Here is a 15599-nt window from a genome sequence, read left to right on the forward strand (position 1 = left end):
CAGAGGCTTGGACACTCGGGCCATGTTCCACTTCTTTTCCCAGGCCATCAGCAGGGCGCTGGATCAGAACCAGTGCCCACATGGGATGCCGGCATCGAAGGCAGCCGCTTTACTCCCTATGCCAAAACGCTGGCCCCAACACGGCCTTTCTTTAGCTGTTGGGATCTAGTCAAGCCTTCGAATGCCTGGTAATACTTTGTTTGAAGCCATTTTGCATATCTCTGCTTTCCCTATACTCTGTTTTGTTTTTACAGTTTTCTCTTTGAGGGGTTGATTTTATTTATTTGAGAGAGGGAGGGAGAGCCAGCGACAGCGCTCTCTTCCACTGGCTGGGTCACCCCCTAAAGTCTGGCAATGACCAGGCTGGGCAGTCAGGAACCCACCTGCTGACTCCCAAGGTGGGCACTGGCAGGAAGCTGGAGTCAGGGGGGCGCCGAACGGGGGAATGGATCCCAGGTACCCCAATAACGGACGTGGGGGTCTTACCGGCCATGGCACCTTAATCGCTAGGCCAAACGCCAGACCCCCTAGGAAGGCATTCTTATTGCTGTGTTCTTGGGGACACTTCGCTACCGCTTCGCACTGCCAAACACGCTTTTCTATCACCAAACAGCAAAGCACAGTGCTATCTATGTTTCTAGGCAGGCCAAGCTGCTTCACAAAGACCCCATGATTTTGCTGCGTCTCTGAGAATTCACAACCTATCCGGCATCTCATCCCGGGAGTGCGCCTGTTTTACTGCGCCTCTAGGCTCTCTGCGGGCGTGCACGCAGCTAGCAGCTAGCACGTTTTACGCTGTAGACCCTCCTTAACTGGATTTAGGATCAACCATTCCTAACAGGGAAAATCAGGTCGTTCCAAGCGCGGAGGGCAAACCACAGACCCCCGAGCTCACGCTGCGGCGAGCCTCGGGCGGCCAGCACGCGGGACCCACCCTCAAGGTCTCCGGGTCCGTGCCTCCGGCGGGAGGAAACCCGCGCACGCACCCGGGGCCCAGGTCTCCCGCCAAAGCCCGGGAGATCTGCTTCCGGTTTCACTTACCGGCTGCTTCCGGTCGCGTCCCGGGCTTCTTGTGTGTTCTCACGGGTTATTGCGGGACGAGGACGCGTCTGACTGCGAGCTCCCGGCGTCCCAGTCGGGCCCGGCCTGGGTCTCCTGTCGGCTCCGCCCAGGGGCGGAGTCTAGCCTGGGCCCGCCCCCCGAGGGCCCGCCCCACCGCTCGCAAGGCCTGACTGCCGGAAGTGCCGGCGGAAGCGGGGCTGTCCCCGGAGCGCGCCCGTGCTCCCTTTGGCTTTCCGGGGTCTTGGGGCCCGGGGCTCCCGTAGGGCTTCCAAGGGCACTTGTGGGAGGGCCAAGCCCACCCAGGGACGCAGGACACATGGGAATAAAATACAAAAGTCACAAATCCCCAGTTCAAATGAGAGTTCTGTGCGTGACGGCTCGGAGTTAACCGCCAGCCGGAGGCGAAGGTGGGAGAAGCCGGTGTTGTGTGGTGTGGTGGAGCGAGCTCAGGGGGAGGCGCCGGAAACCCAGGGCCGTCGGGCAGGGGTCTCTCACCCCATCCCGAGCACTGACCCTGCAGGTATCGCCCTGGTCTTTCATATCGCCTTCCCACTGTCCAGACGGCAGGTTAACTCCCCTTGACAGGTGAAGAAGCTCACTCATATCGGCTTGGGAAGAAATTGCATTTGGAGGAATAAACGTAGGCATTCGCAATATAGAGATAGCAATAAGTAGGATGGAGTGGAGCGGAAAACGCACCCCGAGGCTAGTGATTTTTTGCTTAAGGTTTATTTTATTTATTTCACAGATGGAGTTAGAGAGAGGTAAATAGAATGAATCTTCCATCCGCTGGTTCACTTCCCAAATGGCCATAACGGCCGGAGCTGAACCATCCGAAGCCAGGAGCCAGGAGCTTCTTCCGGGTCTCCCACGCGGATGCAGGGGCCCAAGGACTTGAGCGCACTAGCAGGGAGCCGAGCCGGATGGGAAGTGCAGCAGGCGGGACTCACAGGGGGTGTCGACGCTGCAGGCTGGGGCTTTAACCCACTGCGCCACAGCGCCATCCCCTAGCGATCTTTGTTTAGGGTGTCCCTCATACCATTTGGCAGGAAATCCCCCCAGCTGCTAAGGTAGCATGGTCATAGTTTCAACTCACTATTGCATGCCTTAACAAACTGCCACCAACATTAGTGGCTTACAAGGACTTATGGTCTCTAGCAATCATGTGGCAGGTTGGGTGATTCCTCTGCTGGTATCACCAGAGCTTCTCCCCGGGCTTCCCTAGGCCAGGGCTGGCTGCACTGGGCTGGTTGGGCAGAGCCTTAGCAGCAGCCCTTCAGCTGCATTGTTTGCCAAAGCAACAACAAAGCCAGCCCAGAGAGAAGGGGTCGGGTAATGGGCCCATAGAGTTTAGTAAACCTTCTTTTTCAGTGACAGTGGAACACAAGTCTTGCCTCTTGGAGTAAGAAGTGATCAAGGTTCACCACTTGGTGGTGCCAATACTGCATCTGACCAGGGTGTCCTATAGAGCTACGGTGAAGACCCAGTGACCCCTCATTTATCATTACACCTGTGAACAGTCACCCAGAGTCGGTCTTGCATCATGCACGTGGGATTAGTGTCCAGAATTTAATTCCCATAGGCATTTTCCTATTTGAAATAACCACGTAATACTGTTACTCTGCTTATATCCCTGCGAAATGCCATTTCTTTGGAAATCAAGATGGCTCTCCCCCGCCCCGTACCCGGCCCCTATTGTCTTCTGAGGTGGTGTTAAGGGTCCCCTGCCTTTCTCCCTCCTCTAAGGCTTCTGTCCCTTGGTTATTCTTACTCCCTCTCCTACCTCTTCGCCTCTCTGTGACACTCAGACACGCGTACCCTGTCTCATCTCAACAGTCCTCACTTCTTCCACCTTCATCCTTCCACTCCCTTCAAAGCAGAGCTGCTTCTACTTCCCCACTTCCAAATCTGCTCTAAAATGGCTTTTGCCTCACTGTCCCAGCGGAAGTGCTTCTGACCCAGGTCACTGGTGACATCGTGTTGGCAGATCCAACGGACTTTCACTGTTCTTCATCTAACCTCTCGGCTCACGGCCTCTACCTGGCAAGACTCCTGTGGGTGACCTTGACGTTCACCTGCCCCGGTTTTTCTCCAGCCCCATTGCCAAATCCTCAGCGCTCAGCTGTTCCTGTTCTCATCAGCTGCTAACCGTTTCGGTTTTTATCTCACACTGTGTGTTCTCCTTAAACAATCTCCCTCATTCCTATGGCTTTATAAATACCACATCTGAATACAACTTCACATTTTTTTTTTTTTTTGACAGGCAGAGTTAGTGAGAGAGAGAGACAGAGAGAAAGGTCTTCCTTCCATTGGTTCACCCCCCAAATGGCCACCACGGCCGGCACTGCACGGATCCGAAGCCAGGAGCCAGGTGCTTCCTCCTAGTCTCCCATGTGGGTGCAGGGTCCAAGCACTTGGGCCATCCTCCACTGCCTTCTCAGGCCACACCAGAGAGCTGGACTGGAAGAGGAGCAGCCGGGACTATAACCCGGCACCCAAATGGGATGCCGGCGCTGCAGGCGGAGGATTAACCAACTGAGCCACCATGCAGGCCCCCCAAAATATTTTTTAGTTCATATATATAACTACTTTAGAAACCTAGGATGTCCGAAATCCGTGCACCTGAATTCTCTCTTCCCCTCAGGGGATTTTCGTGTGTTGCCCTTTCTTGCTAGAAACCCTTTCTTCTTCCTTACTTTCCACTTCCCAACCATCACCACATCTGCCAAGTTCTCCTGGACTCTTGTCATAATCTACTTGGACAAGCATGTCAATGCAAAAACTATAAATGTCATGTCCTCAGAGACATTGTGAGAACTAGCCTTCCTAGTTCTCACAATTAAAATCGAGTTTATGTGTTGTGCCTCCTATTATTTCTCTCTAAATGCTTCAGTTTTTCTCCCAGGCACGTCAGTTTTATCTTCTGCAGTTAGTCTGTAATGTTTTTGTCTTCTCTGGTGGACAGTGCTGTGAAGGCCGTGGCTGCTTACTCACTGCTTATCTCCAGCACAAAGCACAGTGCCAGGGCAGATATGCCAATGAAAGACTTGTATGTTTTTTCTATTTTTCTCTTCTAAAAATTGATGTTCTGTAAACGACACAAAGCATGGTCTTATTGGCTTGTGTTCCATTCAACATTTTTTTCCTCCTCTAGGCCCACTACTACCTACAAATATATTTCCTCAGTATTTTTCTGATTTATAAAATACTGACTCCCCCAAATGAAGATTTCTTTTCCTTTTCGTTTGTTATGACTATTAAGGAGGTTACACAGTTCAGCATCAATAAAGTACAGGAAGATGTTCAAAACATATATAATACAATTACAGGCCATAGTCCAGTTAAAAAAATGGCTTTAATTTCATCTAACAATATTGCTGTTCCACACAAGACATTTTAATAACCAATATATTCAACATTTTTTTAAACACTGTGTTTTTTAAATTAAATATTGGTGGTATACAATGGTAACATCTGCAAGATAAACCATTACAATTGGAAAGAGTATTTTATAACTGAAATTATTTCAATGTGAGGAAAATAACAGCTTTAAAAGGAAAGTGTGAAATGTGATATGCTTCTTTCTGAAGATACACAATTAGCCTGTCTTTTGCAGAGTTCGTCTGCAGTGATCTTATACAGAATAGAAATGGAAAATGTAGGAAGGTAAAGTACCTCAAAGCAAAATCCCAAATTGGAAATGTCACATACAGAACTGGTCCACCAAACAGCATGTGAAATACTGAAGTCAAATTGCTTGCACACTTTAAAAAAAATAACACTTGCTAAAGAAATACAGTGAATGTTGATGCCATTCAAATATTCTTACTGAAAAACTCTGTTTTTTTTTAATAAGGATAGAATATACTACCAGAGAAACCTGTTTTAAATTTTGGAAGGTTTTTTCTCCTTAAAGCAACTGCCTTTTGAATACACATCATCAAAAAATGCAGTCTAAGATGGCTCATAAATAGTGAAAAATAAATATTCTTCCTTCATTTTGTCAACTTTCCTGAATAAAGTTCAGTTCTCATTCAACACCCCCTCTTTCAAAAGCGATTTTGGTTTCTGTGTTAGTATGTAGAAATTACTTCATTCCACATCTGTCATTTCTATTCCATCACTTTCTTTAACATATACCACTGAACCCAAGGCTTTCTCTGAAAGATATCCTGTGCCAGTCCCTTCATTCCTTGAAAAGTTGGCTTGGTTTGTATCTTCAAACCTTATTTTCTTGGTGTTCTGAAATAACTGAGTCACAGGTCCCAACTTCGTTTTCTCAGTCCCCTGTATTAAGTGGTCATCCATTTTTGAATCAGTATGCATAGCAGTTACCTGAGTGACAGATTTACTGAGTGAAAATCCCATTGGGACTGCTGAACAGATACCACAGTGGTTCGCAGGCACCTTTTTAAGTTGTGGAAATGTTTCTTCAGCTTTATTACTGAAAAAAAAATACAGGAAACAAGTGAATACAATAGGAATTTCAATCAATTTTATGTTAATGTTTGGATAAAATGTCATAACAAAAATTCACAGAATAAAATTGCCTTCCACACTTCAGCATTTACATATTCGGGGGAGCACTTGCTCTATACATTCTCACTGAAATTCTTTTTAAAAGGAGATTTGCCTAATTTTATGTTTGGTTGCCTTTCTAAAAATAGAACTTCTTATAATTGTCCTTCAATCTTGTTAGTAAAAACGTGTAATTAATTATTACTAGGTTATAGAAATAATTACCACAGGCCCTGCTAGGTATTCTGCAAGAAAAAAAAAAAGTCCAATAAAGATATGGTATTTGGTATTAAGAATGCCCTATTTATTAATAGTAGAGAGCAGGCAACATTGAGTGAGGCCTTAAAAAGTTTCCCAAAGGAGTGGGGGCCTAGGTCAGGGTGCGGCTTTGAAAGGCAGGCAGGAATTTTCTAGGAAGAGTTGACCAAGATGGTAGAAGGGGAGGGACTCATGGCACAATATATTTGAGAAAGCCCAATTCTTTTTCTTTCTTTAACAGGGTTTATTTTTATTTATTTGAAAGGCAGAGTTACAGAGAAAGGGAGATCTTCCATCTTCTGGTTCACTCCCCAAAGGGCTGCAATAGCCAAGGCTGTGTTAAGCAGAATCCAGGAGGCAGGAGCTTCACCTGGATCTCTGGCATGGGTACAGGGGCCCAAGCACTTGGGCCATCCTCTGCTGCTTTCCCAGGCACGTTAGTAGGGAGCTGGATTGGAAGTGGAGCAGCCAGGACTTGAATTGGCATCCAAATGGGATGCTGGCACTGCAGAAATTGGCTTTAACAGATACGCCACAATGCTGGCCCAAGGAAGCCCAGTTCTTATTGCAGAATACTAATCTACCAAAGGTGCTGAGATCTGAAGCACACTCCACAGCTATGAATGAAGGCATTCACCTACTTGCTAGAATATTTGCTTTAACAGTTAGCTACTATAATGTTTTTTAAGATTTTTACTTATTTGAAAGGCAGCATTACAGAGAGGCAGAGACATAGAGAGAGAAAGAGAGAGGTCTTCCATCCGCTGGTTCACTCCCCAGATGGCCGCAATGGCCGCAGTTGCATCAGTCAGAAACCAGGAGCCAGAAGCTTCTTCCAGGTCTCCCACATGAGCGCAGGGGCCCAAGGACTTGGGCCATCTTCTACTGCTTTCCCAGGCCATAGCAGAGAGCTGGGTCAGAAGTGGAGCATCAGGGACTTGAACCGGCGCCCATATTGTATGCTGGCACTGCAGGAGGCAGCTTTACTTGCTGTGACGCAGTGCTGGCCCCTCTAATGTTTTTTTTTAATGTAAATTTTATTTCTCTTTTTTAAAAACTTTTATTTAATAAATATAAATTTCAAAAGTACAACTTTTGGATTATAGTGTCTTTTCCCCCCATAACCTCCCTCCCACCCGCAAGCAAGCATCCTATCTCCCACTCCCTCTCCCATCCCATTCTTCATCAACATTCATTTTCAATTATCTTTATATACAGAAGATCAATTTGGTATATACTAAGTAAAGATTTCAACAGTTTGCACCCACACAGATACACAAAGTATAAAAAACTTGTTTTCAAATGTTTGAGTACTAGTTTTACCATTAATTCACATAGTTTACAATTCCATACCCTTCAAGCCCTAATTATCTTGAAATCCTGTTTATCCATTTCTATAATGGAATACCGATGTTTAATCTAGCCTATTGTAGTATTCTAAATACTGTAGTTGTACAAATGTTAACAATTAGATAAATAGTAATGATTTGGCTTTGTGGGAATCAAATACAATTTCACTAATTTTGTAAATGTCTCTGATGAAATTCTAAAACGTAGGTACACTTGTTTCTTAGATTTGTAACGTCAAGATGGATTTTTCTTCCTCACCAAAGTAATATCCAGTACTACCTTCAAATTAATAAAACTGGCTTTGTTCTATTCTATGGTTTTTCTTCTTTAATTACTGTCGCTCCCCCTCTTCGTGGAGGAACGACACAGGACCCTGCGCTGTTCTTTTGTCTGCTCGGCCCTCCCCGGGTTTGCTGCTGGTTCTTCCCGGGTTGGCTACTATCCCTTCCACCTCCGTGGAAGGGCAGTTCCCCCTGGCCACATTCCCCACTTCCGCAGGGGAGCGGCACACCGCCGGCCGGCTCCTCTCGGGGGCTGCACAGGTGTTCCTTCAGCTAGATGTTCCCCTTAGATGTTCCTGGTGCATGCCGTCTCTCTCCTCCTTTATAGTCCTCCTCCGCCAATCCCAACTCGGCTGCCCACACGCCGAGTACGCTGCTCTCCTCCAATCAGGAGCAAGTCCTACAGTTTATTGGCTGAACTGGAGGCAGCTGTGCAGAAGCTGTTTACTTCTCTCCCAGCGCCATATTGTGGGAGAGCAGATGCATAGAATAAGTCTTAATTCCAGTAACTCAGTCTAGTCCGGGTTGCTCCCCACAAATTACAAAGAAAACATCCTGTCAAAAATGCATAATCTGAATCTACTCATGAAAAAACAAAGAAATCCAAATTGACAGTCTATTAAACAAAATGCCTGTATCTGTTTTATAGTATCAATAACATGAAAGTAAGAAAAGCAGAGGAACTGTTTCAGATTCAAGGATAATAAAAATGCAGGACTTCCAAATGCAATGGACGATCCTGAATTGAGGTTGGTGGTGGAGAATGTACTATAAAGTCACTGCTTGAACAATTTCAGAACTTAGATATGGAGGGTTTCTTAGATAATAATGTTGCAATGTGACCACTCTATTCACGTTCTGGTGAATGTCCTTGGTCTTAGGAAAAACATGCTGAAATAAGGGTGAAGGATCAGATCTGAGCTTGTTTTCAAGTGGTTTAGCAATAGACACACTGATAGGAAGACAAATACAGAGAGAAAGTAAAATATGCCAAATATTAACAATTGTTGAATCTAGGAAGTAAAGAGTAAAAAACTAAGCATATTATTCTTGTTACATTTCTGTAAGTTTAAAGCCTTTCAAAATGTCAAAATTGGAAAACAGTTTGAAAAAACACTAACAAATTCTACAGTCATACTGTGTCTGAAAGCAACAAATGTAAACTAATAATGACATAATTATCAGTTTGTACATTAAACTTCAATCTAATAGTGTGATTGAAGAGGAACCAAGTAGGTAAGATTTGGCACTGCGGATTATCTCACCTTACCTCCCCCAGAATCCAGAGGGCTTGCAGGAAGAAAAAGTCTAATGGGGCTTCTTTGGCCTGCTTGCCATTCATGAAGTCTTAAATGTACATGGAAGAATAAAAGAATATAAGAAGCTAAATCAGGGTTGACATTGTACTGCAGTGCTTACTTCTGGTCTAGCTGCCTGCTAATGTGCCTGGGAAAGCAGTCAAGATGGCCCACGTAATTGGGCACCTGCACCCATGTGGGAGACCTGGAAGAAGCTCCTGGATCCTGGCTTCTAGCTTCAGATTGGCCCAACTCCGGCTGTTGAGGCCATTTGAGGAGTGAACCAGCAGATGGAAGATCTTTTTCTCTCTGTCTCCCACCTCCCCCCCCCGCCCCGCTCCAGCCCCGTAACTCTGCCTTTCAAATAAATAAGCTTTTTTTTTTTTTTTTTAAATAGAAAGGCTACATCAATTTGGACAAAAAGAACAAAGAAACTTGCCTACTTGCCTTAACAGATATGTTACAAAGCCAAAGTAACACAACTAGTCAGGTGCAGTTAAACCCATAAAACAGGACAGAACTGCAACTTGAACTTGGTTATGTTCAGGAACTTCACATATGACACAGGCGGCACTGTTAGGCAAAGGAGAGAGAACAGACTTAGTATGACAATGTTATGACCACTGGCTCATTATGTGGACAAAAGTAAAGCAAAGATCCCTGTCATATATATATATATATATATATAAATATAAATATATATATATATAAATATATATATATATATAAAAGTGGAGTCCAAGTGCATTAAAGATTTAAATATGAAAGGCAGGACTGTAAATGCAATAGAAGAAAATGTAGGAAAATATATTTGTTACCTTCAGGTGAAGGATTTCTTGAACAAGACCTAAATATAAAAAAGAACTTAAAGTCAACAAGGAAAAAAGAAAAGTTAGTAGAAAACTGGACAAAGAATATAAAGACATAATTCACTGGGTAGGGAACTCCAAGTAGATAATGAGCATATTAAAGAGATATTCCTATTTAGCAAAAATCACACAAATGCAAATGTACTGCCACCAGAATGGTGGACTTTACAAGGGTAAACAGTATCAAGTATTCAAAAGACTACAGGAGGACAGGAAACTTTGGACACTGCTGGAGGAGTCATTCCAACTCCTGTCTTTGAGTTCCATGCCCAATTTACCAATGAATCTCCCCCCCTCCTTTTTTTTTTTTTTTTAAGATTTATTTATTTGTAAAGGCAGAGTAACAGAGAGCAATAAAAGCAGAGAAAGAGATCTTCCATCTGGTGGCTAACTCCCCAAATGGCTGCAACAAGCCAGGGCTGAGCCAGGCTGAAGCCAGGGGCCTGGAATTCCATCCAGGACTCCCACGTGGGTGGCAGGAACCCAAGTCCTTGGGCCATCTCCACTGCTTTCCCAGACACATTATCAGGAAGCTGGGACAGAAGTGGAGCAGCCAGAGCTCCTGCCAGCACTCATTGCTGTTCCTCAACTGTGTGCTGTGCCAAACCCTCTCCTGTTTCAAGGTCTTTGTGCTTGGTTTCCTCAGCTGGAAACAATTTTTGCATTGCAAACGCTTCGAAGTTGGGGATAACTAGTGACATGGGACCTGCGGCTATGAATGGGGGAAGACGTCTGCTTCCATCCATAGTGGAGGAATGGGGACCACATTTATCCTCATGCTTTAAACATCTTAAAAATAACAACAGACAAAACACATGGAACAATGATCTTCTGATGTTGATGTAGGCAGCAGCTCAGTAAAAAGGCAAAATTGCCCCAGACATTATACTGGAGTTGATGATAAACCTTAAAAGCGAGACTCTAAATAGCACTATGCAATAGAGCTTTCTCTAGCGAGGGAAATATTCTGTATCTACACCATTCCATATGGTAGCCAGTTGCCAAATATGGTTTCGGAATTTGAAATATAGATAGTACATCTGAGGAAATGATTTTAAAAACTTTATTTCATTACTATAAATTCAGACAACCACATGTAGCTAGTGGCTTCCGTTTGAGATAGTACAGATCTAAGTTTTCCAAATAAACTTACTGCATCTCAGAAGAAAGCCAATTTTTTTAATCATTTATTTGAAAAGCAGAGTTATAGAAAGGAAGAGGCAGAGAGAAAGAGAGGTCTTCCATCTGCTGGTTCACTCCCCAGATGATGTGCCGATTCAAAGCCAGGAGCTTCTTCAGGGTCTCCCACGCAGGTGCAGGGGTCCAAGGACTTGGGCCATCTTCTACTGCTTTCCCAGGTCATAGCAGAGAGCTGGATCAGAGGTGGAGCAGCCGGTACTCAAACCAGATGCCGGCACTGCAGGCTGGGGCTTTAACCTGCTGATATACAGCGCCGGCCCCAGAAAACCAAATATTTATTTTTTTCCCTTTTTTTAAAAAAATATATTTATTTATTTGAAAGGTTACAGAGAGGCAGAGGCAGAAAGATAGAAAGGTCTTCCATCTGCTGGTTCACTCTCCAGATGGCCACAACAGCTAGAGCTATGCGGATCCAAGGCCAGGAGCCAGGAGCTTCTGGGTCTCCCACGTGGGTGCAGGGGCCCAGGAACTTGGACCATCTTCTACTGAAAGCCAAATATTTTTAAAGGAAAAAACAAAAACAATCCTATAGCATCCAAAAGTGCAAAATCTTCACTCTTTCAAAATCAATCAAAACTCAGAAGGCATGAAAAGAAGCATAAAAGTACAACCCACAGGGCTGTTGCTGCAGCATAGTGGGTAAAGCTGCCACCTGTAGTGCTGGCATCCCATATGGGCACCGGTTTGAGTTCTGGCTGCTCCACTTCCAATCCAGCTCCCTGCTAATGTGCCTGGGAAAGCAACGGAAGACAACCCAAGTGCTTGGGCCCCTGGCACCCACAAGGAAGACATGGCTGGAGTTCCAGGCTCTTGGCTCCGGCCTTGCCAAGTCCCAGGCATTGCAGTCATATAGGGAGTGAACTAGCAGATAGAAGTTCTTTTTTTCTCTAACTCTGCCTTTCAAATAAGCAAATGAATCTGTTAAAACAATAACTAATTAAAAATGAACAGAGTGGCGCTGTGGCTGGCAGGTAAAGCCTGCAGTGCCGGCATCCCATATGGGTGCAGTTCAAATCCTGGCTGCTCCGCTTCCTATGCCACTCTCTGCTGTGGCCTGGAAAGCAGTAGAAGATGGTCCAAGTCCTTGGGCCCCTGCACCCACGTGGGAGACCCGGAGCTCCTGGCTCTTGGCTTTGGACTGGCACAGCTCCAGCCGTTGCAGCCAAGTGGGGTGTGAACTAGCAGATGGAAGACCTCTCTCTCTTTCTACCTCTACCTCTTCCTCTCCTTCTCTCTGTGTAACTCTTTCAAATAAATAAATAAATCTTAAAAAAAAAAAAAAAAACAGCATCAGTAGGCTGTGGAATGCTAGTTTTTTTTTTCCTTCTTTTCTTGGAAGGGACCAGGAAAAAACAAAAAAGGCAAAACAGCTGGTTTTTAGTGAAGTTTATGAAATGATGGAGAAACTAAGGCACTAGAAAATCCAAAACTTATAATGAGACAGAAGGTGTCTGAATCAAGAGATAGCAAGAGTACTAAATAAGGTTTACGTGGGGGAGGATGGAGCACTCACCACTCTCTGGGATTCCATAGAGGGAAGGGATTTCCCTCCCAGGTTAGGGAAGTTAAGAGTCCTCTACGGAAAAACAAAGGAAGATCTGTATGCTCTGTTTGACCTGAAAATGATCTTTTTCCCACATTCTTCCCATAGAACTTTCAGGAATATCTAGATGGCATATTTCATTGCCTAAACTTTTGTCACTCATTTCCTAATAGAATTACTTTCCTACCTACTTTATTAATAATCCTCTCCTCTCCACATTTTTAATTCTATACAGTACATTTTTCTTATTAGTTTTCAATAATGCTAGGTAACAAGATTCCTATATTCAAACTAATTTCAGTTATCTGAAGACGCCATGAGATTATCCATTTATTCCCAGAACATAATTTTTCAGAACGATTTCTGAGAATGCACTGCTTCTTTGTCACTTATTTTATCACTTATGTATAATTATATTTCAGGACAAATGTGTTCCTTGGGTCTTCTGAGATGTTTACCTGAAAATAAAAGGCAGCAGTTGGCAATTGTCTCATGGGTAGCTGGGATACTCATGTCTCATTTCCGACTGGGTTCCTGGCCACCAGCTTAGTCCCCAGTGGCTGTGGGCACTTGGGGGAGTAAATGAGCAGATAGGATCCCTCTCTCTCCCTTGTTTCCTCTCAAATGAACATTTAAAAAAACAATAAAAGAGACACTCAGTTTAACTTTCTAGTGTCGTTATACTTTAAAAATGGTATCTGAAAATAAAATACAATATATGAGACTATGGCACAAACACCCTATGAAAACAACAAGAAGCTGAAAAAATAAGGGACTTTTATGAAGAAACTGTTTGAACCTAAAAATTGCTTATCCTTTTTATGTTTGTGTGTGTGTGTGTGTGTGTGTGTGTGATGGGGGAAGAGTACTCACCAGGAATTGTCTCCTTAAACAAATCTTACTTTCAAAACGCACAGGTGTATATTACATCTAGGGCATCAGAGGACTGCTGTAAAAACCGAGTATCTGTAATTCAACTGTAGAAAAATGCAAGGGGATGAAGTCAGCGCTGAGGTTCAGAAGTTCTTGGGTTGTTTAAGAAAGATGACATACTAAATAGTAAGAAATATTCCTATTCAAGCTGGGCCCTTAAAAAACTGGCAGAATCACGCCAGTCTCATTCTTCACTAAAAATCTAATTTACCAACCTCAAGGTCATGTTCATTTTCACGCACTTGGATGGCCAAAAAGACGACAAAAGGTTAAGTTACTGAGTGAGCTCCGACCAGAGGCTCCCAGATAAAAAAGTTTAAATAGTATTAAACAGAAAACGATCCAGTATTAAATATGAAGTGAGATTGTACATCTTTTCGTTTTCTTCGTTAAACATCACCGGTTTTCCGGAAATGGGGTCTGGCGAAGCACCAGCATGTGCAGAAGAAATAGTGGGCAGGAACCAGGGTTTTCACTGCTTGTTTTGCCACTTCCCAAATCAACCCAGCCTCGGCGGCACAGCGCTGACCGAGGCCTGGTCGCCTCACTCCCCGAGGCCGAAGAAGAACCCCACCTGGTAGGCTTCCTGGAAACCGGCCCCGTCGGCTGCGGCAGCGGCTGCGCCAACAGCAGCTCTGAGGAGTAATGGGCTCGCCGAACTCAGGTCCCAGACGATTCCGGCTCCCGGGGCCAACTAGCACAAAGACACCGCCACCAAGCAGCAGGTGTCCCAGAGGGAGCGGAGGCGCCTGCGCATGCGCGTTCCCGCCAGGTGCGACCGGCCCGGGCCGCGGGTACGGAAAGAAGTCTCGCGGCTGGTTACTAGGAGACGGGACGCTCGGGCCGGGAGCTGGGCGCTGCGTGGGCGTGCGCCTGCGCGGCGCGGATGGGCCAGAGAGACGCCTCTCCTCGGCGCCCTGTACGGCGGGCAGGTGGATGTACGCGACGCTACGTGCGTAGGTGCGCGCGCGCACGGCTGTAGTCCTGTCGAGAGGGAGGGTCGAGCCAGGTACGCGTGCGCACGGGGACCGGAGGCGCGTGGGACGGAAGCGGAGCCAAGGCGCCGCTGAGGTGGAAGACGAGCCCGCCCCAGGTACAGAGCGTGAGGGCGGGGCCGAGGGCGGCTCCGGCCGGCGCTAACCGCCCCCGCCCGCTTGCCGCCGGGTCCCCTCCCTCCTCCGACTCCGCCGGGGCGGGGCCAGGTCGACTGGGGGTGTGGGAAGGGCGGGGACAGGGGCGGAGGATGGAGGCGGGGAGGGCCCCGGCTCGCCGGCGGAGGCCGAAGCCCGGCAGTCGCCGGGATGAGCTCCGCGGAGGACGCGGGGCCCAGGAGCCCGAGGAGGGACCCGGAGCGCCAGGTAGAAGCACGGAGGATGCGCCGGGGTGGCGGGGTGGGCTCTCCTGGGCTTGAAGGCCCCGGCCGCGGGAGGGTGGGAGTGGTCGGCGTGGGGGCTGCGGGCGACCTGAGGAGGGTCCTCGCTGCCCGAGCCGCGGTGAGGGGCCGGAGCGGACGGAGCGGCGGGGTCCGTGTTGTCCGGCCTTGGGAGCCTAGTCCCTATGGTGACCGCCCCGCCTCCTGTCGCTCCCCGCTCCGTTGTTGGGGACGCGGTTTTGTTTGGGAACTCTGTAGCGGAGCTGAGGAATTTGGAAGGCGAGAGATGGGGAGGTTCAGCCTGGCTCTCAGTCTCTCTTCAGAGTCTCCATAGACTTAGGGAATCGGGGGCCGAGACCGTAGCAGGCATTTGCATGAAATCCTCGTATAATTTCAGGAGAAACTACAGCGAAGGCAGGGTAGCAGGGCTGTGTTCGGAAAAGATCCTTGAGCCTGGTTGATCAGGGACCTGACACTGAAATGCACAGGGATACACTTGTGTGGGGGTTTTTTTTGCCCGTCAGATAAAGTCAAGGATTGCGGCTTTAGGAAGTTTTGCATGTCGGACAGAGTTCCAGCGCTTGTATACCACGACATCCGATGCTTTAAACTTCCTCTGCTGATTGTCAGCCCTTTTTTTTTTTTTTTAATTTATTTGACAGGTAGTGTTATAGACAGAGAGAGAGGTCTTCCTTCCGTTGGCTCACTCCCCAAATGGCCGCTACGGCCGGCCAGCACTGCGCGGATCCGAAGCCAGGAGCCAGGTGCTTCCTCCTGGTCTCCCATGGGGTGCAGGACCCAAGCACCTGGGCCATCCTCCACTGCACTCCCTGGCCACAGCAGAGAGCTGGACTGGAAGAGGAGCAATCGGGACAGAATCCGGCGCTAGAATCCGGGACTAGAACCGGGGGTGCC

General features: G+C 46.7%; 1 protein-coding gene and 1 long non-coding RNA gene across 29 annotated transcripts in view; one reads left to right on the forward strand and one right to left on the reverse strand.

The window, feature by feature from the left end:
• Positions 1 to 1799: 1799 nt before the first annotated feature.
• Positions 1800 to 14146, reverse strand: C2H2orf15 (chromosome 2 C2orf15 homolog). 18 transcript variants are annotated; one of them, XR_011386474.1, is made up of 8 exons: positions 13887 to 14027; positions 13253 to 13356; positions 12350 to 12837; positions 9586 to 9614; positions 9215 to 9340; positions 8740 to 8816; positions 5398 to 5506; positions 1801 to 4150 (listed from the first exon to the last, which is right to left on the reverse strand). It is a non-coding gene; the product is annotated as a chromosome 2 C2orf15 homolog (long non-coding RNA). The 18 variants fall into 18 exon arrangements; XR_011386475.1 differs by lacking the exon at positions 8740 to 8816; XR_011386467.1 differs by lacking the exon at positions 1801 to 4150 and having other exon boundaries at positions 4399 to 5506; positions 8735 to 8816; positions 12350 to 12412; positions 13887 to 14127.
• Positions 14143 to 15599, forward strand: part of TSGA10 (testis specific 10) — a 134318-nt gene continuing 132861 nt past the window's right edge. For 6 of the 11 annotated variants that reach the window (XM_070068748.1, XM_070068746.1, XM_070068750.1 and 3 more), the window contains exon 1: positions 14508 to 14670. In XM_070068748.1, the coding sequence (XP_069924849.1) occupies positions 14614 to 14670 (57 nt within the window). In that variant the 5' untranslated portion in view covers positions 14508 to 14613. Of the gene's footprint in view, positions 14406 to 14507; positions 14671 to 15599 lie in introns of those variants that run through there. The other 5 variants (XM_070068753.1, XM_070068752.1, XM_070068751.1 and 2 more) reach the window with 5 other exon arrangements.

Source organism: Oryctolagus cuniculus, chromosome 2 (assembly GCF_964237555.1).
Source record: "Oryctolagus cuniculus chromosome 2, mOryCun1.1, whole genome shotgun sequence".
Taxonomy (NCBI): Eukaryota; Metazoa; Chordata; class Mammalia; order Lagomorpha; family Leporidae; genus Oryctolagus; species Oryctolagus cuniculus.